Source organism: Lissotriton helveticus, chromosome 6, assembly GCF_964261635.1.
Source record: "Lissotriton helveticus chromosome 6, aLisHel1.1, whole genome shotgun sequence".
NCBI lineage: Eukaryota > Metazoa > Chordata > Amphibia > Caudata > Salamandridae > Lissotriton > Lissotriton helveticus.
The window spans coordinates 1,942,622,602-1,942,649,188 of record NC_136067.1 but is presented as its reverse complement, the minus strand read 5'-3'; the positions used below and the strand labels follow the sequence as shown (position 1 = coordinate 1,942,649,188).

Genomic DNA, 26,587 nt, shown 5'->3' with positions numbered 1-26,587 from the left:
AGAGAGGGAGAGAGAATTTTAATAAACACAAAAGGTTGTGGTTAACGCCAAACCAAATTAAGGGCCCCATTATTAAAGAAAGTCTCAAAAGGGCACCATTTGTATACGTCCTTGCATTAAGTGCAGCTATATGGCTTTCGTGAATTTACAAGAATTTATAGAAGTAGGGCAAGAAATGTACTCCTGGAAAATATTTGTGAACTGCAGTTTAACATGATCAAATCTGCATGTGTAGATTTGCTCATGCGAAAACCCGAGTGTTTGCAAGGTCATTTTCCCATCAACCACTTTTTTCCCAACTCTGGAAGAAGGTTTACGTCTGCCATTGTCAGGAGTAAATTTCCAACACTTCTGAGCATGGGAAAAGATTAGAGAAGAGTTGTTGAAAACCCTTAAAACATGCAAGTTAGTAGATTTGTACAGACTTAAAGGGCATTCCAACCCTAGAACTATTGCTTACCACTACCTTCAGTCCCAGTATGTAGATCTGCAGAAACGTGGCAACATAAAGGGATTGCTAGTATTCAAAAACTACTACGGTATGAGTCCTGGCATAATCAGAGAGGCTATATGAGAGCTCTTATATAATGAGATTGCTGCCATAATTTGTCTCCGAACCACATGGCACCAAAGGGACAGGTGGATTTTCTTACAGGACAAGTAGATTTATGAAGCAACTTGCCCCATGGACAAGTAGATATTTCAATAAATTCCACATCCCTGCTAACTTGTTCTTGTAAACCACCCTCATCTTGAACACTCAGAGTCACAGATTTTACTACTACCCAGTCTATGGTACTTGACAACTTCGAAGGATGGAATATTAAATCTGGCTTGCAAGGATCTAACCTCATTACTTCCAAAATACTACATTTATTAGAAATAAAATATTTTTCCAACTGAGCCTTCCTGACGACTTTTATGCTAAATTGTGCAGTACTGTCTAACTAGATCGCACATAACACCCTTTTGTGTATCAGGCTCGGTTAGATTAGTGGGTCTAGCACAAGCCGCAGACTGTGTTAGCAGGACACCGTATATCATCAGCACCTAGGCATAGACGGATGGGTACATCATGAGGGGAAAGGTGCAGTCACATAACAAATACTTTCTGCCATCGGATGCAGCCTCGTTCGCATTATTTATTATGCATTTACAAATACACCCAATAATCTTCATTCTGCCCATCAACCCAAGCTGCACTGGTAGGCAGGTATGTCTGTTTAACAGAAATCTCCAGGGGTGATGGATGGCTGCAGTAAAGTGGTTTAAGAATGCCAAAACAACCCTTCCAGGAAAATACTATGCATTGGAAATTAAAGGCTGTAGGTAGAAAAGATAAATCCAGGCTGGCACCGGAGCGGTGGCTATAAATCAGGCATTGTTCATTAACTAATTGCAATCAATCATTGTCCAACTTACTAGAGGGCAAAGTGTTGGCAAGGGTATCAGCATGCGAACAAGCACAGGGTGCAATGCATGCAGCCCTTTTCTTTAAAAATATATAATGGAAATGGCACTCACTGCTAGTCACAGGGGTGGGCACTGGTGACACAGGGATGTGACTATGATGAATGAGGACACATAAGCAGGTCTACTGGAAACAGAATATTTCATGCAAAACTAACGCAAGTTAATGAGGCGCGTTGGCACCCATTTTGCATACTACGCTGTCCTGTGCAAATATGCATGTCACCCTCGAGTTTTTAATCTTGTTGAAACAAAAGGATAAGAAGTTATGTCTTTGTATCCTAGTATGTGAATCAGAAAGAACTGAAGTGTGACCAGGAAAGAGCTCTATCATATATGCTTAAGGCAGGCCCGGCCGGTCCATTGGAGCTGAGGGGACCGCCCCTCCACCTTTTGTCCCTTACAAACAGTGTCTGTCAGGCTGCACAAAGGTCAGACACTGTTCACTTTCAGTTTAAGCATTCCATAGTACACTCCGATCAAAAGGGGTTTATACCCAGAAAGAATACCTAACTAAGGGGCCGATTATAATATCGGTTTTCCCGCATCCTCCCAGCCGGCAGAAGCCACCGCCGACCCGGAGGATGCGAGAAAACCGCTGCGGACTGAAAAAAGACCCCGCGCCAGATTAGGATGGCTGGGGGATCTTTTTTCCGCCCGCAGCCTTTCCGCCGCGGTCGCCTTCCGTCCGCGGCGGAAAAGCACTAACATGGCTGGTGGTGTCTATCAGACACCGCCAGCCATATTAGGATGTCTGGTGTTCTATGCCTTTACACGGCAGCATTTCCGCCGTGCAAAGGCATACGGATTTTTGTTTGGGGGCCTGTTGAGGGCCCCCAGGGGTGAAGTGGGGATGGGGGGTGCACATGGTGGGTACCTATGGTACCCCCTGCATTTGCGTGCAGAATGCGGCAGGCACCGCGCGGTGCCTGCCGCTTTGCGAATGCAAATGCACAGCTTACTTTTTTAACATTGCGGCGGGTGCTGCTTCAAGCAGCACCCGCCGCAATGTTAAAAATACAAGATGTGACCGCCAGGGTGGCGGTCACATCCTAATTTGCACGGAGGGACCGCTGCTGCCCCTGTGGACGGTCCCTCCCACTCCGGGGTGGCGGACGGATTCAGGTCTGTCCGCCATCATAATCGGCCCCAAAATCTGCCCTGCCTGTTCATGCTGATGGACTGGACACGATCTATGGGGGCCAGCCCCTGGGTTGCACCACTGGACATAGAGAAGGCGTTTAAAACTCTCGGGTGGGAGTATCTGAAGGAGGTCCTCATGAGGCTTAGATGAGGCACAAGTTCCTTCAATGGAGTGCCCTGCTCTACAATATGTCTCTAGCCTGGGTAAGGATGGGACATGTCATATCTGACAAATTCACTATAGGACACGGTACCTGGCATGGTTGTCCCTTGTCTCCGAATTGTGCGCTAGTTATGAAACCCTTAGCCTGTGCGCCACAGTCGCATGCCTCCGAATGGGGAATTAGAGCCTGCTGTAGCTGGCACATTTTTTTGTTGTACGTAGGTGACACATTAGTATACCTATGTGATGACACCACAGTACTTTCCTGCCTCAGTGAACTACTGCAAAAAGAACAATTGATGGACAGAATGCAGAACAATCTCTTACATTCACCCCAGTACAGAGATCTGGGTCTAAATCCATTGTTTATTTGCTCACCATGCGATTCCAGTTTGAACCCAGCCATATGCAAATCAGCCTTGACCCTGCGCCCAATGGGAACAGTCCACCCGAACTGCCTGGCCAGGTCCTCCCTGGACTGGAACCAAGCATCCTAAGACTGGTTTCGGGCTTTCAGCCCTCATCAGCCGGGATAGCTTGACTCCATTGGCATGGAGAGCACGGGACCCACGTCTGGGAACTACTGCAGCAGTTTGGTTCGGTTTCAGGTCTGCGGGTGAACTGGGACAATTCCCAGTTGTTCATGCTGTCGGACCTCACTGAGCCCCAGCAAAGAGCACTCCCAAGCACTCCACTCCCCGGGTCCTATGACTCTATTAAATATCTGGGCGTCAGAGTATATCACTCGGACAGTAATCTGATAGAGGGCAATACTGACATGTCTGCTACAAGTGCAATGTCTTTCCTGCTGTTCTGGAAGTCACTAGTACTTTCCCATACAGGGAGAGTAGATATCTCCAAAATGCTAGTTCTCCATAGATTGTTACATTTTTTTTCTGCCCTCCCGTTGCTGTTACCCAACAGGGTATTTGCAGAAATGAGGGCACTTATATGGGGCAAAGGTAGGCAACGAGTGGTGATTACTAAATGATATGCTCCCTTGGATGGAGGTGAGTTCTGTGCCCCAGATTATGAACAGGACTGTGGCTTGTGGGTATAAATAGGGTAGAACAAGGGCATTGGTTTGAAGGGGCAGTACTGCTCGAGATATTGGGATGACTTCTGGCCTCTGAGGAGGTCTGGAAGAGAGGGCAACGCACTCCTATGAGTGGCTAAGACCTGTTGGACTTTGGAAAAGGTGATGGACAGAGTTTCTGAATGATGCAGAATACTCTTACCAAGTCAATAGATCATGGTTTTAATCCATCACTGTTTTTTAGATCACTGCACCATCCCAGCTCAGAACCTGGCTATATGCAAATTAGTCTGTTCCTGTCCCAGGGCATGATGGGAACAGGGCAAACCAAACTACCAAGCCAATTCTTATACTGGGAAGGAAACAAGCTTCCGGGGACCGGTTTCTGGCATCACAGCCTTCTTCGGCCCGGCTTGCTTGAATCCTGATGGTGCAATGAGCAAGGGACTCACGTCTGAGTATACCCTCCCACACATAGTGTGGATAAAATCGATTTTGGAAAAGGTGATGGACAGAGTTTCTGAATGATGCAGAATACTCTTACCAAGTCAATAGATCATGGTTTTAATCCATCACTGTTTTTTAGCTCACTGCACCATCCCAGCTCAGAACCTGGCTATATGCAAATTAGTCTGTTCCTATCCCAGTGCATGATGGGAACAGGGCAAACCAAACTACCAAGCCAATTCTTATACTGGGAAGGAAACAAGCTTCCGGGGACCGGTTTCTGGCATCACAGCCTTCTTCGGCCCGGCTTGCTTGAATCCTGATGGTGCAATGAGCAAGGGACTCACGTCTGAGTATACCCTCCCACACATAGTGTGGATAAAATCGATTTTGGAAAAGGTGATGGACAGAGTTTCTGAATGATGCAGAATACTCTTACCAAGTCAATAGATCATGGTTTTAATCCATCACTGTTTTTTAGCTCACTGCACCATCCCAGCTCAGAACCTGGCTATATGCAAATTAGTCTGTTCCTGTCCCAGTGCATGATGGGAACAGTATAAGAATTGGCTTGGTAGATTGGTTTGCCCTGTTCCCATCATGCACTGGGACAGGAACAGACTAATTTGCATATAGCCAGGTTCTGAGCTGGGATGGTGCAGTGAGCTAAAAAATGGTGATGGATTAAAACCATGATCTCTTGACTTGGTACGAGTATTCTGCATCATTCAGAAGCTCTGTCCATCATCACCCCCCTTTTCCAAAATAAGACCTGTTGGACTACATATGTGACTGAGAGACATACCGGTCCCCAGTACACACCTGAATTATCCTTATGGGCACTACCAGGGTGCCATGTCCTACAAATTCGACCACACTTGATTGCATGGTCCGAAGCAGGGCTTACTGATTGGGGCGATTTATTTACATACAAGATCCTCAGTACCTTTGAAAGTGATGATTATGGTATCCACAGGGCTCTTTCCTCATCTATGCAACTTTCACATGTTATCTGCACACGACCTGGTGGAAATCGCATGATGAACCCTTTACATTTGCAGCAGAGCCCCCTGCTTTCTCGCCGTGCGAGAAGGCAGACAACAAATGGTAGTTATATAATTACCATTTGTGATTTGTTTCTGCCTTCTCGCACGACGAGAAAGCAGAACACTTCCTGGTTTAGAGTGAGTGGGTGCGTTACTCGAGGGCAGGGGGGAGTGGCTTGGGGGAGTGGCTTGCCCACTGTTGTTAATACTGACTGTTTGGACAGCCTGAGGCCGCCCAAACAGACAGTATTAACTACAGTGGGAAAGCCACTCCCCCAAGCCACTCCCCCCTGGCCTCAACTCTCCCTGTTCTCTGTATGCTGCAGCAGCAGCATACGAGAGAAAATTACGTAACCTGGGGCAGCCGGCCGCACCAATCAACCTGCACGGCGGTGGAGAGGGAGGCTGCCTGCCGCGCCGCCTTCCTGTGATGACGTGCTGCAGGACTTGAATACGAGGAAGGCGGGAGTCGGGACGGAGTCTCCGGTCCGTAAGTTTATTTTTTTTTATTTGATAGCTAAGCTTCGTGTTTGAAACCTCAGATGACTCTTCCCTCTGCTAGATTGTGGGAATCACAGAGCTCAAAAACCCACAAATGTGTTTTTTGCTGGATGCCAGGCCAAGTGAAATCCGTGAAAACAATAGACACCGTTTATTAGACCTTGGATCCCTGGCTGCCTTGTTCACGTTTCATCTTCCGGTTGGCACCCTCTCGAGTGGGTTTCTGTTTTTATACTTTGTGTCTTCATTGGTTTTCTGCCTTTTCTGTGAGGCTCTTACCTCTGTGCTCCTTGCTGAGGGCATTTACTGACAAAAATCAGATGGTTTCCCGTGGAATGCACCCAGCTTAACCCAGTGCGGCAGGGCGCATAACACCTGAGCAGTTGGATTTTATACTTTATGCTTACTGCAGCGGAGGGCGAAGATGGCCTTCCTGACATGGGTGCACTGTGGTTGGTTCCCTTGTACTACTGTATCCGAAACCTATTCTCTAGCTTGGTCGTCGTGTTGGCACAGCGTTCCCCGCCTCATGGCACTTTGCTTCCGGGTAGCACGGTTGAAGCATTGACACACTTGTAGTCAGTTAGTCATCTGCCAGTCGTGAATCTTAAACAAGTTGCGCTTTTGCGACAGCAGACTTTCCTTAGTTTGTAACAATGAGAGAAAACTGAAAAGACTGCTTAGTGTGTTGTCAGGGTCGTCTTCCCTTGGTGACCGTAGCTAGTGTTGTAACCCTCTCGGTCCAAAGAAAGGAAATACTAAACTGTCTCAAAGTGCAAATTGTTAAGAAGTCGCATATGTGCATGCTGGTTCAGGGAGGGTTGTGGGGGAAAAAGAGACCATAAATGCACTGATTGGCATCTATATTTTCTAGAATTTCTTCGAGGAGTGGAATGTCACCTCTCAGACTTTGGGCTTCCTCTGGATCATAATGTGCAGGCCTTTACGCCCCGCCTATCAGAAAGTTCACCAGCCGCCACTGATTTGCAGATTGACCAGATGAGCACATTTACATTTCTTTCCGGCAAGCAGACACCCTGGAAAGAAGGCTTGTTTAGCTGTCTGCCTCTCCTTCGGTTTCATATCACAGGAGACTCCCTGTCTTACACTCCAGTTGAAGAATTTCAACTGTCGGAATTAACCTTCCTGGAAAAGTAGGGGAGCTGTTTTTCTTAAATATACTGGTGCCCCTCCTACCCACTTCCATGGACATCCCCGGGGGTGGGTCATATTTCAACATGCAAGAAGGGAGGAGAATACACATTTTATGGAAATGAATACAATAAAAAAGTGGAGATTTGTGAGGCAAATAAACATTGGCGATGGTGGTTGGTGCATGCAGGGTGTCACGTCGGTGGCCCACTTGCACACACAGAGGTGAGCCCCAAGTTTGAAATGAAATGAAATGAAAATGAAATGAAATGAAATGAAAGTGGGTTTTGTAAAGCGCATTACTACCCGAAGGCCTCGTAGCGCTATAATTGCATACTTCTGGGGGTCTACTGGTTTATTTAGAAAAAAGAAAAGTTTTAAGGGTTTTACGGAATTTTAAAAGATTGGACTCGTTCCGAATCATGGGGGGTAAGGAGTTCCAAGTCACAGCCGCATTCAGGGAGAAGGAGCGTCCGCCCCACCTGGCCCGTTTGATTTTGCGTGTTGTTGCTAAAAAGGCCGTGCTTGAACGCAGTGATCTTTGCGGATGGTAGGGTGTGGCTAAGGAACAGATCATTGCGGGGGCGTTTTTCCACATGGCCTTATGCATTATGCACATCGCCTTGAATTTTACTCTGGCTTGGATGGGCAGCCAGTGTCATTTTCTTAGGGGAGCGGTGCCTGAGTGGCTACGGGGCAAGCCTAGCAATAGACGTGCTTCTGCGTTCTGGGTGACCTGCAGCTTTTTGAGAGTGCTGGTCGGTGCACCCAGATATAGAGCATTCCCGTAATCGAGGCGGGACAGGATGATGGCCTGGACTATTATCCTGCGGGCTTGAAAAGGGAGGAGTGGTAAAATTTTCCGCAACATACGCATCAGCCCAAAGCAGGTGGCGGAGAGTATTGTGGCTTACTGGTTGAAAGTGAGAGTATGATCTAGCCACATGCCCAAACTCTTAATTTGCTTTTTTGGTTCTGGGGGAGGGCCCATACAGAGTGGCCATTGTAGAGGTGATCTGGGGTCAGCTGTGTTCCCCAGGAACATCAGTTCAGTTTTGTCCCCATTAAGTTTTAAATGGGAAGAGGCCATCCATTCTGAAACTGCTACTAGGCAACTGTTCAAGTTCGACGGGGTGTGACCTGGCTGATTCAGGGCCAGCACAAGCTGAGTGTCATCAGCGTAGGTCACAATTTCAAAACCAAAAGAGTGAACGACCTCCGCCAATGGTTGCATATAAACATTGAGAAGCGTGGGGCTCAGGGAGGAGCACTGAGGCACGCCTTGATTAAGATGCCAGGTTTTGGAATGAGTATCACCCTCCACCACCTGGAATGTACGGTTTTCCAAAAAAGACTGTAGCCATAAGATGGCGCTTCCTGTCACTCCAAGCTGTTTTAAACAGGAAATAAGAATGTTACTATTTACGGTATCAAAGGCGGCACTTAAGTCCAACAGCATAATTGCTGTAGTGCCGCCTTGATCCATGTGCCTGCGGGCTAATTCTGTGACAGTAAGTAGTGCCGCCTCCGTCCCCAATTTTGGGCGAAAGCCAGCTTGAGCGCCGGGACACCTCCGTGTGAGGTAGCTGTTTGCGCTTTATAAAACTTAGTATTATTATTATTATTAATCATGGAGCAGATGGTTGGCTTCCAGGTAAGACATCAGACTGGTGTTGATATGTTTCTCAAGCAGCTTACCTACCCAAGGAAGGAGTGAGATGGGGCGGTAATTAGTCATTTTTCCAGGGTCAAGGTTGTTTTTTTTTAATAGGGCCCTGACTTGTGCACACTTCCAGATTTCTGGAACTCTCCCTGTGGTAATTGACATATTTACGATATTTAAAATTACTGGTCTGATGGTATCCGCAATTTCCAGGAGATAGCGTGGAGGAGCCGGGTCTGAAGGGGAGCCTGTTGTGACTTTCAGCATAAGAGTGTTAAGCGAGTCTTCTTCAAGTAATGGAAATTCAGCTAGTTGGCAGATCGTGGTTGGAGAAGGGGTATCTGTTCCCCCTAGCTGTTGACTAACCAGGTCAAATGATGAGGAAATGGCTTGAATTTTTTAGTGGAAGCACTCCGCCTGATTGTCACACCGAGTTTGGGCTTCACGGGGGTCCTGTGAGTTGGAAGGGGTACTAATCAAGGATTTCGCTATCCGAAATATTTCCCTCGGGGAGTTGGCGGATGTTGTAATTTTTTCCTCGTAAAATAGAGCTTGTGCCAATATAATCTTAGCTTTGTTTTTTTTAATTGCCTCTCGATGGCTACTTCTGTCCAGTTCCTTGAGAGTACGTCTCCAGGTTCTCTCAAGCTTCCGGCAATTTAGTTTTAATTCTTTTAACGCTGGAGTGAACCACGGTGATTTTTTGGACTTGGTTCTCACTTTGAGAGATTTTTGGGGTACGATTGTGTCTAAGGTGGTCTGTAGCCAGTTAGCATAATGGGTGTAGAGTATGTCTACGTCGCCCCCGGTCTGTCGAGGGGTGGTAGAGAGGCACTCCACCCACTTATCCGTAGATAATTTCACCCAATCCCTTCCTCTTAATATGGCTCGAGGAGGTGCAGAGAGGGGGTTAGGTATGTGCCAGAGAAGTGGGACCAAGAAATGATCGGTCCATGGGAGCGGAACTGGGTTCCCAGTTTTAAGTCTCTGATCGTTACTTAGAACCGCGTCTAGCAGGTGACCTTTGTTATGTGTAGGTTCAAAACCCTTCTGGACAATTTGTATGGCTGCTAGACTGTTCAGAAAGGTGGTAGCTAGTGGATCCATAGGATCATCTAAGTGAATGTTCATATCACCCAAAACCGTGAAATGAGGCAGAGAGACGGCTGATTCAGCGACCTTAGAGGGGAGACAGTTCATAAAATCGCCCATTTGGCCTGGGGGGGCGGTAGATGAGTAGGCCAGAGAAGGTTAAGGTTGGGGATAGGTCAAGTGCGCAATTCATACTTTCGCAAGTAGGAACTGTCGCAGAACTGGTTCTGCATTGATAACAGTCCTTAAAAAGTAGGCCTAATCCTCCTCCTCTGCCCTCTACCCTATCAACCCTTTGTAGTCCGTATCCTTTTTGTAATATGGCGGTAATGTCTGGGTCAGCTTCTTCCCTTAACCAAGTTTCCGTTAGGAATATAGCGTCAGGGTCAATGTCCTCAAGGAGGATTGACATTTCCACTGCATGTTTGGTCAGAGAGCGACAGTTTAAAAGGAACATTTTAAAAGGGGGACTGATAGTCTCGGACTGCTCCAATGTGGGGCTAGGTGTGTACTGACAATGGGGGCACTTTCCCACAGGTGCATCTAGATATATGGAATGGCAGCATGAGGCCTCTAAGTTGGGCATGAGAGTTCTTAGTCGATCAGGAGCATACCTTATCTGGGTGGGCAGATCCTCTAAAGGTTGAGCAGGGGGCCTGGCCCCTGGGCGCTGCAGGGCGCGGACGGGCGCAGACGGGCTTGGCTTTGGCGCGCCTTCGGCGTGCCGTCGGCGCGGCCGCTGCGCCTGCCGCGCCCGCCCGCTGCGCCCGCCCGCTGCGCAGACGGGATGGCCTATTGTTTTTATCCATATTGAAGGAGAGTGGGAGGAAGGTGGGAGGGAGGAACAACTCGACCGGCAGCCTTACCCAACTCAAGATGGCGGCCAAGATGGATCGAGCAACTAGTTTCCAGCGCCTAACAACAGCAGCGCTGTGGCAGGGAAGCTTAAGAGCAGCCTCGGAGCGACGCAAATCTCGCGCCGAGGTGTAGAAGGTAATTTAAAAGATGCAGGCTAAAATATGTACAATTTTTAAAAAGCGCGTTATTTTTATTTCAATAACGAACTAACAATGTTTAAAATGGACAGCAAAGAACCTCCGGCTTCCGCCTCAGGGGAGAAGTGAGCAATGAAGCGCGGGGTGCTAATCACGCCCTTAAGTAATATGGGAGGGCGGGAGGGAGGAACAACTCGACCGGCAGCCTTACCCAACTCAAGATGGCGGCCAAGATGGATCGAGCAACTAGTTTCCAGCGCCTAACAACAGCAGCGCTGTGCCAGGGAAGCTTAAGAGCAGCCTCGGAGCGACGCAAATCTCGCGCCGAGGTGTAGAAGGTAATTTAAAAGATGCAGGCTAAAATATGTACAATTTTTAAAAAGCGCGTTATTTTTATTTCAATAACGAACTAACAATGTTTAAAGTGGACAGCAAAGAACCCCCCGCTTCCGCCTCAGGGGAGAAGTGAGCAATGAAGCGCGGGATGCTAATCACGCCCTTGAGTGGCAGAAATGTGACAGACAAAGTGGCAAATCTGGCAGTGTACCTGCCTACATTTTCTTGGCCTGTGTGCTGACGAGGATAGGTGTGGCAATCTTTACCAGAAGCCCGGATAGACTGGGGGGTAAAGAATATTTTTCTCCATGCCTATCCCTGCTTCACATAGGCTCCTCAATCGAGAGTCAGAGGATGGAGAAATGCACAGTGGCATAATGAAAAATGATAACCCTCCCCTGCATAATATGATGATTGGCCCCAGAGTCTCTCAAATCACACATAGAATTTTTAGGTCTTGGGCTTGATGGGTGCACCCTGAAGGCTTGGGGGCCACCCTAAAAGGTTGGGGACCCCCGGCGCTATAGGAGTACAAGGGTGTAAGTTACACCCATGCCATGGGAAATCAGAGACATGGGATACCTTTTTGCTGGGCCTCTGTTTGCCAGAAATGTTTAATTAAGAGTGATGCAATTCTGCTTCTGCCTGTTCGGAAAAACAGAGTGGCTTTCCCGAGCATTTAACTGTTTCTCATTTCATGCCATTGCACACATTCTGCCAAGCATGCAATAGCATGGTTTAAGGACTTAGGGGGCTTCCTCTTAAACAAAGACCTTTGGCTGGGGCTTGCCGTCCCCGTGGCTTCAGGGGGCTCTGTTATGCCCCTGGAAACGCATGTCAGCTCCAGTTGCCCAAGATTTTTTCTGAGAGCTTTTTTTGCCATAGCCACTCTCTTCGGACACAGAGGTATTTTTAGAGATGGGAATGCAATGTGACTTAACAATAGCCGATCTTTAGAGTTTAAGATACCAGAGGCACATCAGTGCCATTGATGTAAAGTCCCTAAGGGCCGCTATCTTCCTAAATTTAGACAACGGAAGCTACCATATTCCCTGATTTATGCAGAATCATTGTCATGTCTGCCTTTAAACGCAGATGTTGCCAGAACTTACTTTTCTAGAAACGTGATAGCATCAAGTTCTTCAATTAACTACACAGATACAGCATCAAACGCGACATTCGTCTGGGTCAAATGTCTTCTCCTTATTATGTCAAGGTTAAATAACACATACAGACATATAAACAAAAAAATTTAGTCTGTATTGATGTCCTTTTGCCTTTCATGAGTATAAGGAAATGTCTGGGACGCATACCTTAATGCACATAATCTGTCAGGCATTCCTAAACTTTTGTCAGAAATTCTGATTTCCGATAGGATTTAGATGTCATGAGAGTTCCTACTCCCAGATTAACGCCTGTGATTCTGCCAGAGATGGTCATACCTGCTGGCAGCACAATTCGCACTTCGCAGATGATACAGAATAAAGCTGATTAAGCCAAATACCAGAGGAAGACCGACTGACTGCTACTGCAGTGGGTGCTTTACCTTCACAGGGAACACTGTCTTCATGCCTCCACTGATAAAGACAGCCTTTGTGGTCAAGAAGGTATGCAGGTATCTTCTACCTAAGAAACTCTAGATTGCAAGTTTCTCTGACTTTCCTTCTCTCGTAGTGCAGCACATTGAAGAAGGGATTGGGCGGGGTTAGGTTCTAGATAATATTTTAAATCACATTTTAAAGATGCTGGAAATGTTCATTATATTCTTGTTATTTATAACATGTCCTGTTGCTGTTTTTATAATATTCTGCGTAGCTGTTTTAAATCTTATGACCAACAGATTGTCCCTGTCGTATTAAAGTCTTTTCATGTAAAAGTGTACATTCGTTTTAGTACCTTGTGTCCGATACTGTGAATAATGAAATAAGGTTTGCTGCTGTTTCTGCTGTGCCCCTGATCCCTTTATGGGATAGTTAGTAAGCCAATAGCAACACTTCTATGCCAATTGCACATTGAATAGTGTTTTGCAAGGCTGCAATAACTTGTCTTTCATATTCGTTGCTGGTGCATTGAACCGCGTTCACCCATGTCACCCATGGGTGGGAAGGCATCTCTTATGGAATTATGCCAGTCATAACTTACACAACACCATAGTTACCATGCCTCTGGCCTTCTAATCTTCATAGCACCCTGCAAAGTAAGAAACCTGTATCCAGCAAAAGTTTTATCAAGTATTGAAGAGGATGCATTCACCCACAAAAACAGAGTTCCCCAAAAAGATAACTTGTTGCAGAGAATCTTTTTTTTCTCCTGCATAATTTAGGGAATAACTGTGATCCAGCTGCTATTCACCATAATGACTAGCATAACAGTGGGTTATGGCAACATTTGTCACCTGCAGCTCTTAGAAATAGCAGAGGTGTGGTATGAATCAGAAAAACCTATTGACTTTGCCAATGCTTTTGTCTCCAGAAGGGCATCACAAATGCGTCTGTGGCAGCTATCTTTAATTTATTTTCTAATGCGTTAGTCAAATACGTTCAAAGATAAATGGTGTGGCAGCCTTCTTTGAAAGTGATTTCTTGAAATATCAGAAAATGAATTCTAAGGTGTCCACTGTGGATGCACGTGCATCCGTGGTGGTCATCTCTGAATGCTTGCTGGCAGTGAATTATATTTTACTATGTAACAGTAAAGAGATTGAACAATAGAAGTAGTCATCAAGTGTGATCTGACCTGCCTAAACACCAGGAATTATATTGTACTGCCTAGTATTGAACCAGTTCAACAATGGAAGTAGCTGTCAAGTCATCTTATAAACTTCCTCATCCCAGCAGAGACAGAAAATGATCTGACATTAAAATGTATTCCTCACAATTGCGTCTCGTTCGATAACAGCCCATGTTATATTTTGAATCTGGGATTTTGTATGAAATAAAAATGACAAAAGATTATGTTGGTTAAGAATAGTGATGCATCATGTCCAGTGACACATATCGGCCAATTTATATATTTGGTTGTAAGGATACTCCGTTGCAATGCCAATATAACGGTCCGCCTGCCTGAATTATATATAATGGTCCATCCACCCGGACCATAGGTTTATCACACTGGAGATGCTTTCAGAGGTTGACCTCAAATCCCTCCTCTTAATTTAGATGGGCAGAATTAGGCGTCAGTTTTCAATGTCCGTCACCACCAGGAAAACCCTGGCAGTAAGGGGCAGAGAAAACAGCTTCCCCTTGTTATCTCCCATGGTAAGGAGTACATTATTATGATTTTCAAAAATAAAATCCCGATTTAGGATTTTTTGTTTAAAAACGAAAAAAATACGTTTGATGGGCAACCCAATCATGTTGGCAGAGCTGTGCATCAAATTTAAACTGCATTAACAGGAACCGCCAAGATGGTGGAGCCCTGCAAACTCTGAGAAAATGACTGCTGGTTTGGTCAAATATCTGCCAAATACTAAATCAGGTCCAAAGTTCTTTATTCATTTTTATTGTATGTACAAGTGTTGTTTGGACTCTTTATTTTTTGTAACCATTTATTTTTAACCCCTTCCAGGCTGATGACGAGCTCAGCTCGTCATGAGCGTAACCTGCCGTGCGCTCATGACGTGCTGAGCTCGTGCTGTAACGCGATATTTTTAAAATTACCGCGTACAGCGGGAAAAGCCGCCGCAGCGATGCGGTTAATGACACTTTCATGTTTTTTTTTAACCAAGAATAAACAATGAAAATAAATCTGAAAAAATGAATAAAAATGCCTCTCATTCTTGTGGAAAGCGGGAACTCATGAAAAATGTGCATTTCTGAATACCAATAGCTAAATTCACCCTCACACACCTGGGGGCTTATACTCCTTAAAGAAAAGAAGGTATGTAGCAAACTGTTTAAGATGTAAACAGACATAAAAACAAATGCACAATTCCAGGCTTCTCCTTGGTACAGATCTTTCTCCTCACAAGAAGTCTTACCTCAGTGATGGTGGATGCAAACTGTACCTCCTGCAGCTTGAATGATGATACACATTGGAAGGTGACAGTAAGGACCACCCCCAAGGAGCCCAGGTGCAGCCGACAGGCCTGGAATAACTCCGCGTTGTTGGACTCCGAGCATTCCAGAATGTCCCCTGATGCCGTCATCATTGTGAGGGCTACCACCTTAAAAAGAGCAGATTATTATATGCAGATATTTTAAAACAAAGATAAAATGACTAAATAACACAGTTAAAAGGTATAGACAAGTGGTGGACCCAACATGGTAACACTGCAGATCACTGTAAAAAACAAGCCAATTCCTAACAATTCGTTGAATGTAGCACGCACGAAGAAAATGGATGCGATTGCAGCGCAGGGCCTATTTTAACACGCTTTTTCACACTGCTTGGGTTCAACAACAGCTCAGAACTTAATACCCACTGTAGTAAATTTGCCTGTTAGGCTTGGCACCTCAGATTTGCACCATTTTCTGGGCCCTTTTTTTGCAGATGTTTTGGCTCTGTGCCCTTTGGCACTTCTAATGATTTCTATAGTGCATGTGCTGCTCTAAAATTGATATTGGTAAAATTAGTTTCAACCAATTTGTCAATGTAACTTTCTTATAAAGCGATAGTAGATGGCGGAGAAAGTGCAACAATAGCATGACAGTTACATTTCACATGTGGGCTGCCGTGTGTATTTCCACAATCCACATAGATGCCAAAAATATATGCCTGCCAGGAGCACCAGCGTGCCCAGGCCACGCTGTTGTTTAAAGGCCGTGTAGTAACATATGGCAAGAACAGTGCCTTTGCCATGTTGAAAAATATACTATTGTATATTAAAAAGTTAGCTATAAAGTGTACCTTGTAAATCCCACAAGAGAGAATGCCTAATAAATTAAAGCAAAATGAAAAGATGATGGATGGGATGCAGAATTAATCAAACATTTATTCAGCATTCCATCCATCATTTGTTTGCGTAACACTTTTTGCCCTAAGTGGGAAGTGTATGCCAAGACATGGGTCCCTTGCTCACTGTGCCACTGGATTCAAGCTAGCCTAGCTGATGAGGGATAATACATTGAAACTTGTCCCAGGTTGCTTGTTTCCGATCCAGGGAGGACCTGGCTTGGCAGTTCGGGATGGACTGTTCCCGTAAGGAACAGGGTCAAAACTGATTTGCATATGGCTGGGTCTAAACTGGCGTGGCATAGTGAGCAAAATAATGATGGATTCAACCCAGATCTCTTGACTGGGGGTGAATGTATGATGTATTCATTATTCATTCTGTCCATCATTTGTTTCCATAGCACTAATAAATTAAAGCAGCACACTATATATTTAAAAAGTGTTACCTCAAAGTGAATGAAAGTCTAAAAGCTACATCCCTGGGTAGGACCAGCAATGTTTTCCACAGGATAGGCCTAGGTGTGATTAACCCCTTCAGTGCTGCGCGAATTTCGCTGCAGTGCTGAAGGGTCATAAATCAAATTGACTCATGACGGAAATGTTCCGTCATCAGCACCGGAGCACCGACGCTGATGACGGAACCGTTCCGTCATGAGCATGCAAGGGGTTAAACTATGCAATGTCATATCTCCATTAGGAAAATCCCAGCAAAGTTATTTCTTACCTACTTATTTTCAAAATTTGATTTAATGGTGAAACCTGATTTTTTTAAAACATTGATGGAAAAGTAGCTTTATAAAAATGAACGTATCCATATTGTACATATTGTGAATCAAACATCTTTCTATAGTTTTATATAGTGTGAACTTGACCCATAGGTAATGGAGCGCTTTACATGAGCACCAGTTACATTACTCATTGTTATTGTTGTTATTGTTAATTTGGATTTGTAGCGCGCCCAATCACCTACAGGTCTCTAAGCGCTCGGAAATCGATGTTAACACAATAACTTGGCTCAACACATCAGAGAGACACAGCATCAGTTTACATTGCGCTCAGAATTTTACCAAACAGCAGTGTTTTCAACAGTTTTCTGAACCGCAGAAGATTCACTTCCCTACGTAGCCCCTCAGGCAGCTTGTTCCATAGCTGAGGGGCCAGTACGGAGAAAGCTCTCCCTCCCTCATTCATGTTTTGTAGGTACAGGAAAGATTCTCTAGTATAAAATCGGTGATATGGTGTCAAAATATTTTAGACTAACTTTCAGATTACAAAACATTGTGTAATAATATCTTCTAAAGACAAAGCCAATTTGGAGTATATTAATCGGACAATATGGAACAATATTTTCAAAAACTATATTTGGAATGTGACATTTTTGTCAGTCGATATTTCTGCAAAAATATTCTGACATGCAACCGGTCTTTTGACTGGGTGTCTGTGTTTGATTGATTCAGATGCTCCGTCCATCACCACCCCCTTTTGTATCGCATGGATTAAACCCAGATCTTTTGACTGGGTGTGAGTGTTTGATTGATTCAGATGCTCATCCATCACCACCCCCTTTTGTACCGCGGGTGGCAGAGTGGGCTAAAGAACGGTGATGGATTAAACCCAGATCTTTTGACTGGGTGTGAGTGTTTGATTGATTCAGATGCTCCGTCATTCACCACCCACTTTTGTACCGCTTTTGGCCGCCAAAAGTGTGGCAGGGTATGCTCAGACGTGAGTCCCTTGCTCACTTTGCCACTGGATTCAAGCAAGCCGGGCTGAAGACTGCTGGAATGCCAGAAACCGTTCCTCTGAAGCTTGTTTCCGGTCCAGGGAAGACATGGCTTGGCAGTTCGGGCTGGACTGTTCCCATGAGGCACAGGGTCAGACTGATTTGCACATAGCCATGTCTGAACTGGGGTGGCAGAGTGGGCTAAAGAACGGTGATGGATTAAACCCAGATCTTTTGAATGGGTGTGAGTGTTTGATTGATTCAGATGCTCCGTCCATCACCACCCCCTTTTGTACCGCATGGATTAAACCCAGATCTTTTGACTGGGTGTGAGTGTTTGATTGATTCAGATGCTCGTCCATCACCACCCCCTTTTGTACCGCGGGTGGCATAGTGGGCTAAAGAACAGTGATGGATTAAAACCAGATCTTTTGACTGGGTGTGAGTGTTTGATTGATTCAGATGCTCCGTCATTCACCACCCACTTTTGTACCGCTTTTGGCCGCCAAAAGTGTGGCAGGGTATGCTCAGACGTGAGTACCTTGCTCACTTTGCTACTGGATTCAAGCAAGCCGGGCTGAAGACTGCTGGAATGCCAGAAACCGTTCCTCTGAAGCTTGTTTCCGGTCCAGGGAAGACATGGCTTGGCAGTTCGGGCTGGACTGTTCCCATGAGGCACAGGGTCAGACTGATTTGCACATAGCCATGTCTGAACTGGGGTGGCAGAGTGGGCTAAAGAACGGTGATGGATTAAACCCAGATCTTTTGAATGGGTGTGAGTGTTTGATTGATTCAGATGCTCCGTCCATCACCACCCCCTTTTGTACCGCTTTTGGCCGCCATAAGTGTGGCAGGGTATGCTCAGACGTGAGTCCCTTGCTCACTTTGCCACTGGATTCAAGCAAGCCGGGCTGAAGACGCTGGAATGCCAGAAACCGTTCCCCGGAACCTTGTTTCCGGTCCAGGGAAGACTTCGCTTGGTAGTTCGGGCTGGACTGTTCCCATGAGGCACAGGGTCAGACTGATTTGCATATAGCCATGTCTGAACTGGTGTGGCAGAGTGGGCTAAAGAACGGTGATGGATAAAACCCAGATCTTTTCCATGTCTGAACTGGGGTGGCAGAGTGGGCTAAAGAACGGTGATGGATTAAACCCAGATCTTTTGAATGGGTGTGAGTGTTTGATTGATTCAGATGCTCCGTCCAACACCACCCCCTTTTGTACCGCTTTTGGCCGCCATAAGTGTGGCAGGGTATGCTCAGACGTGAGCCCCTTGCTCACTTTGCCACTGGATTCAAGCAAGCCGGGCTGAAGACGGCTGGAATGCCAGAAACCGTTCCTCAGGAGCTTGTTTTCGGTCCAGGGAAGACATGGCTTGGTAGTTCGGGCTGGACTGTTCCCATGAGGCACAGGGTCAGACTGATTTGCATATAGCCATGTCTGAACTGGTGTGGCAGAGTGGGCTAAAGAACGGTGATGGATTAAACCCAGATCTTTTGACTGGGTGTGAGTGTTTGATTGATTCAGGTGCTCCGTTCATCACCGCCCCCTTTTGTACCGCTTTTGGCCGCCATAAGTGTGGCAGGGTATGCTCAGAAGTGAGTCCCTTGCTCACTTTGCCACTGGATCCAAGCAAGCCGGGCTGAAGACAGCTGGAATGCCAGAAACGGGTCCTTGGAAGCTTGTTTCCGGTCCAGGGAAGACATGGCTTGGCAGTTCGGGCTGGACTGTTCCCATGAGGCACAGGGTCAGACTGATTTGCATATAGCCATGTCGGAACTGGGGTGGTAGAGTGGGCTAAAGAACGGTGATGGATTAAACCCAGATCTTTTGACTGGGTGTGAGTGTTTGATTGATTCAGATGCTCCGTCCATCACCACCCCCTTTTGTACCACCAGAAAAAGTACAGCATGGGCAGCAGCAATGCAGGCTTCCAACATGAACGGGGCACCCAATTCTGCACAGCAAAATGGTAAGAATCTCTTTTTTAGAATTTGAGTTTAGTAAAAACAGCCAAAACAGCAATTTAATAAATTACATATATTCTGAAAACAAGAAATAGAGCAAAGATAAGAAGAATTAATACAATAGATAACGGCAAGAAAATTGTAAAAACTAGACATAAATGTGCGTAAATATGCATTCTATGCTGCATGAAATATGAAAATGAAAAAAGGAAAAATAAGGGAGGAAGGAAGGTGAAGGAATTTGAGTTTAGTAAAAACAGCCAAAACAGCAATTTAATAAATTACATATATTCTGAAAACAAGAAATAGAGCAAAGATAAGAAGAATTAATACAATAGATAAAGGCAAGAAAATTGTAAAAACTAGACATAAATGTGCTTAAATATGCATTCTATGCTGCATGAAATATGAAAATGAAAAAAGGAAAAATAAGGGAGGAAGGAAGGTGAAGGAAGAGATAAATAGGTATACCAAAAGTGCTTAAAAAATATAATACTAATAAAATTGTAGACATTGTAAAACAGGGAGAAAAAGTAAACATAAATACATGAGTATAATGATGATATTATATAAATTGTGTAATAATAGAAAAATAAATACACAGAGGCAGTTTGGTTAATTCAAGGTGTTTTTTTCACTTCAACAGACCTAATAATACTTTTATTGATAGGAGGACAGCAAATATGCAGTTATTGGGATCCATAAAGGTCCCTCTTAATAGCTAAGGATATAAGAGATACATAATTTGTATCTAGCCTATGATGTAAACAAATGGCATTCCACCAGGATCTAAAAGTAACATTTTGTGCTTGTTTCCATTTGGAAGTTATTAAGTGAAAAGTAATTGCTAATAACAAATCTTTCACCTTTTAACTAGAGGTTAAGCAAAGTCATTGAGGGGCCAAACTATCCAAAAAGATATTCGAAAGGGATATCAGTTCTAAATATTCGGTTAATTTGATGCCCAACCAATTTCCAAAACTGGAGAATAGGATACAGTCAAATAACATATGTTTTAAATCAGCAGTTGAGCTTGGGCAGGAGCAACATGATGAATTTTCAGTTGAAGAAAAGGATTTTAGAATCATAGGGCTAAACAACAAATGTTGATAAACAAAATAAAGGGTTTGTGTAGTGTTTGCAGCTCGAGTAGTTTTATGAAGCTTAAGCCATTACTTGTCCAATAATGCAGTAGACCAACATTTCAATAAATCTTATTGCCAGGCCAACTCAGCCCTTGATTTAATTCTATCTGAGACAACATGTAATGACTTATAAATAACAGAGCAAAAGACACACAATTGATGGACGGAATGCCAAACAAATCAAAACATTCACCTTCAGTCAAGAGATCTGGGTTAAATCCATCATTCTTTAGCCCACTCTGCCACCCCAGTTCAGACCTGGCCATATGCAAATCAGTCTTGACCCTGTGCCTCATGTTAACAGTCCAGCCCGAACTGCCAAGCCAGGTCCTCCCTGGACAATAAACAAGCATCCTAGGACCAGTTTCGGGGTTTCACCCGTCTTCAGCCAGGATAGCTTCATTCCAGTGACACAGTGAGGCCAGGACCCACGTCTGAGCATACCCGGCGCACTTAGGGCAAGAAAGCAAAAGACACACAATTGATGGACGGAATGCCGAACAAATCAAAACATTCACCTCCAGTCAAGAGATCTGGGTTAAATACATCATTCTTTTGCTCACCAGATTAGACCTGGCCATATGCAAATCAGTCTTGACCCGGTGCCACATGGGAACAGTCCAGCCGAACTGCCAAGTCAGGTCTTCCCTGTACCGGAAAAAAGCATCCTTGGACCGGTTTTGGGTTTCACCCTTCTTCAACCAGGATAGCTTGATTCCAGTGGCACAGTGAGCCCAGGACCCACGTCTGAGCATACCTGGTGCACTTAGGCCTGGCAGTTCGGTCTGGACCGTTCCCATGGGGCACATGGGGTCATGGTTTTGTCCAAACTGGGGTGGCTAAGTGGGCAAAAGAACGATGGATTTAACCCAGATCTTTTGACTGGGGGAGAGTGTGCGCATTGTCAGCATTCCGTCCATCATTTTTTTCCTGTAACACTTTTAGCCCTAAGTGGGATGGGTATGCCCAGACATGGGTCCCTTACTCACTGTGCCAGTGGATTCAGGCTAGCCTGGTTGAAGAAAGGAGACATGCCCTGAAACCGGTCCCAAGATGCTAGTTTCCGGTTCAGGGAGGACCTGGCCTGGCAGTTCGTCTGGTCTGTTCCCATGGGGCACAGGTTCATGACTGATTTGCATCTGGTTGGGTCCAAATTGGGGTGGCATAGTGGGCAAAAGAAAGATGGATTTAACCCAGATCTTTTGACTGAGGGAGAATGTTTGCATTGTCAGCATTCCGTCCCTCATTTATTTGCTGTAACACTAATAAATAGGAGAGGCCGAACGATTGGTACCTAGTAATGTAAAAAGTGCAACAGCTATAGGGCGGAAAATCAGTATGCGGAAACACACTGATTCAGGGATGCGCTCAAAAGATCGAGTTGATCGTGCCCCACCAAGAGAGAAAAAGTGGATGCCAACAAGTAATATTATCATTTAATGTGTTAAGAATATAACCAAAATTTTATGTTATAGTGTCCCTGATAGTTTAGAGAAATACAGCCCTAAATACTTAATTTTAGTAGGTTGCCAATTGAAACTCGGCGGATCAAAAAGTTGCCTACTGCACAAAATATTTGAAAGGCAGTACCTCACAATTATCAGTATTAAGAAGGGGACACCCTGACACTGGGAAAAAGTGGCAACTTGCTAAAAAAAATGGAGGAAGGGAAGTAGTAGGGTTAGTACAATAAAGGAGAATGTCATCAGCATAGACTGACTCCTTCCATGCCCTAGAGCAGGCCTATCCACCCGCCCACCCCCAACCAAACCCTTCTGCTTTTTCGCAGTGCCAGAAGCAGAAACATAAAATGGTATTCAGAATACCATTTTATGTTTCTGCTTCTTGCACTGCGAGAAAGCAGTGGGGCGACGCTCCTCTGCCCACATGGAGGAGCTGACCATGTCTGCCCTCCTGATTTAGATGTGGGTGGACCATAGGTTTAGCTTGGGTGGTGATTACTCAGTCACTGCCATAGACAAACCACTCTGGCAGTCTGACGGAGTAAGTGCCATGGGTGAAATGGCTATATGCCTGCCCACCCAATCAGGATGGGCTGACATATCGCTATTTTTTTAATGTCTATGATCCCTAGACAAACCCTAGCGGTGAGGGACAGTAAAATAGAAATAATGCCCACCTCGCCATAAGAGACTACTTCTGTGGCAAGGTGGTATATTGTATTATTTTTTTTAAAAGAAAATCCTGTTTCAGAATATTCTTTTGGAAAATAAAACTGTTTGATACGTGGCTGTGTCATGTCGACGCAGCCCTGCAACAAATAGCAAAGTGCATTGGCAGGAACTGCTGTGACAGCGGTTCCTGTCAATGCATTATAAATGACCGCCGGCTTGGCGGTCATTTATAAATTTAGCGGCTGGTCCATCCACCATGGGGATGGAGTAATCTACTCTACCACCCTAGTAGAACAGCGGGCCGTCTGTCAAATTTAAAATCAGGCCTTAAATCATTTAAATCAAAAATCAGCATGTATCTATGAATGCCTTCTCCACAATTGTTACCTCATGAACAGAAGCAGTAAACACTATCACATGGCAGCAGAAAACAAGAAGAGCACTCCCAGTATTGTGAGCATATATGTTTCTGTTGAATAACATTACACCTATCACAGGCCTTGATGTATCTTAACAAATGTGTATCTTGTGTATGAAAGCGTTTGCGTGTGCCATGTGGTAAATGCAGGTGAGTTAGGACTGCTGCAAGTCTCTGTTTTTAGTTTCAATTCTTGGGCATGCTCATATTATAAAAGACAGAGAAGGATGTTTCTATTCTCTGCTGCACCAAAACTAGAAATCTGCTCGCAGATTAACCTTGTGTAAATTGTATGCCAGCAATATCAGAAACATACAACAATGTAGCTGCCATAAGCTTCCTCATTAACGAATAGACCCATCCTCTTCTGTCCAGTATAACAAATGTTGGATCTGACAGGAAAAGAGCCCCAACTTGCTCCACAGATCTTAATGCAAAAAAGAAAGTAAAGACCCTTGCAACTGGAGTGGAGCAAGCAGACTGGCCATGTGCCGGGGAAGGATGCTGAACATCCGGGCTCCAACTTTAGGCCTTCTGGAATGCAAGTATGCAGGGGCCTTTGCATGGTTCAGAATTTATTATGATATATTTTAAAGTTATAAATTTAGCTATGAATCAGTTAAAAATAAAAATCGATATAGAAATATGCTAATAGATTAGGAAAGTGTGATGACTACCGCCCCATCTCGCTCCTCCCGTTTCCAGCCAAAGTCATCGAGAAGACCGTCAACAAGCAGATGGCCGCCTTCCTCGAGACGAATGGATCCCTCGACCCCTCACAGTCCGGCTTCCGAGCCAATCACAGGACCGAGACCGCCCTCATCGCCGCCACCGATGACATCCGAGCCCTGATGGACAACGGAGAAACAGCGGCCCTCATCCTCCTAGACCTCTCCGCGGCATTCGACACTGTCTGCCACCGCACCCTAGTACAGCGCCTCAGCAACGTCGGAATCCAGGACAAGGCGCTGGAATGGATCATCTCCTTCCTCGACGGAAGAACACAGAGAGTCCGCCTACCACTGTACAAGTCAGAGGCCTCCGAAGTCATCTGCGGCGTCCCTCAAGGATCCTCTCTGAGCCCCACCCTCTTCAACGTCTACATGAGCCCCCTCGCGGCCATCGCACGCCAACACAACCTCAGCATAATCTCCTACGCCGACGACACCCAGCTGATCCTCTCCCTGACCAACGACCCAGCCACCGCCAGAGCCAGCCTACACGAAGGGATGAAAGAGGTAGCCGAGTGGATGACGACCAGCCGCCTGAAACTGAACTCGGACAAGACGGAGGTCCTCATCCTGGGCTCCTCACCCTCCGCCTGGGACGACTCCTGGTGGCCTCCCGCCCTGGGCACCGCACCCAAACCGACAGACCATGCACGCAACCTGGGCTTCATCCTGGACTCCTCCCTCTCCATGACCAGGCAAGTCAACAACGTCTCCTCGGCGTGCTTCAACATCCTACGCATGCTACAGAAGATCTTCTGGTGGATCCCCACCGAGACCAGGAAGACCGTCACCCAGGCCCTTGTCACTAGCCGACTGGACTACGGCAACGCCCTCTACGCCGGTACCACCGCCAAGCTCCAGAAGAGACTCCAGCGGATCCAGAACGCCTCAGCCAGACTCATCCTCGACATCCCACGACACAGCCACATCTCCGGACATCTGAGAGACCTTCACTGGCTCCCCGTCAACAAAAGAATCACCTTCCGCCTCCTCACCCACGCACACAAAGCCCTACACGACCAAGGCCCGAGCTACCTCAACAGCCGGATCAACTTCTACGCTCCCAAACGCCACCTCCGTTCAGCCAACCACGCCCTCGCCGCCGTCCCCCGCATCCGAAGAGCAACTACAGGAGGAAGGTCCTTCTCCTACCTGGCCGCCAAGACCTGGAACTCCCGACCGACCGACCTGCGCCTGACCCAAGACCACCTCTCCTCCAGGAAGAAGCTGAAGACCTGGCTGTTCGAGCAGTAGCGGCACCCCCCCCTTCCCCAAGCGCCTTGAGACCCTACGGGTATGTAGCGCGCTCTATAAGTGTCATTGATTGATTGATTGATTGATTGATTGATGACAACTGTTTCGTGGAGACCTTATTTCACTCTCATTTCCTTTTTGATTGTTGAGTTGTTTATTCTAATGATACTTCTTGTGCACCTCTTTTCAACAAGAATGGAACATGAAAAAGAAAAATGTATAATAAAAGATCAAAGTTTGCATCTGTATGAATTTTGGGGTTTAGTGTTCAACTCAACCATATGAGCTGCTGCTGTAAGATATTCTCAGGCTAGGTTTGTCTTATTACTAACATCCCCACTCCACTGAGTAAAATTCAATGAAAGAGGTAAGAGACTCCTTCTCCAAACAGGTTTCACTTTCATTTTAGTGCTCAGGACATCTATTGGGCGTGCGTGACCTTTAACCACTTCGGCGCTGATGACGAGCTTAGCTCGTCATGAGTTGCGCCACTCGCACGCTGATGACGAGCTGAGCTCGTCATGTAATGCGGCTTTTTTAAAAACGCAGCGCGCAGCGGGAAAACCGCTAACGCGCATGCGGTTAAAATAGCAGAGTAGCCAGAAAAGAAAGCACAAAATAGGGCCAACATTCGCAGCCACACATAATAAGTCTCTCATGAACAGTAAGCGAGAGAAAACAGAAGAATTGCAGGTTAATGTGCTTCTTATAGCAAAAAACCCTCCCAGCAGGAGAGATGAATAAGTATAACTCAGTGGTGGTTCTTCTGCTAAGATGGAGGAGACTCACCCCACTGCTTTTCAGCACTGCAAAAAAGGAAACATAAAATGATAATAACACAATCTTATTATCATTTTATGCTTCTGTGCAGAACGAGTTTTGTGGCGGGCAGGGATGGGCTGTCGTCACAGCCAGCAGGGGGGGAAATGGTTGGTGCACTTAAGTGCGCATGTCAGTTTCGCCAGCTGTCTTGGGCCAGCTAAACAGTCATGCGCACTTAGCATGTTCTCGACCTGGCTGTAATGGAGAGCCTGGGTGGAGAACATGCACTGGCTTCCACTCGCTGTCTGAGCACCGAAATAGGCCGTTCCTACCAATCGCGATGCTTCTGTCATGCTGGTGACAGCAGCGTTATGATTGGCATGGGGAGTCCGGGAGCCTGCGTGCTTCCGTGCAGCTATGAAGAGAAGAGGACGGAGGAGAGACTGAGGCCGACCGGCAGGAAAATTATATAATTTTTAATTTTTTTTTGTTTTAGCCCGTTTCTCTCCCCGCCT

The 26,587-nt window shown here is 45.8% G+C and overlaps 1 protein-coding gene across 1 annotated transcript in view; it reads right to left on the bottom strand.

Annotated features, from left to right (window-relative positions):
• Nucleotides 1–26,587, bottom strand: part of LOC144763910 (L-gulonolactone oxidase-like) — an 802,559-nt gene that overhangs the window by 350,899 nt on the left and 425,073 nt on the right. The window contains exon 6 of the mRNA XM_078649945.1: nucleotides 15,024–15,209. Within this exon, the coding sequence (XP_078506071.1) occupies nucleotides 15,024–15,209 (186 nt within the window). The remainder of the gene's footprint in view (nucleotides 1–15,023; nucleotides 15,210–26,587) is intronic.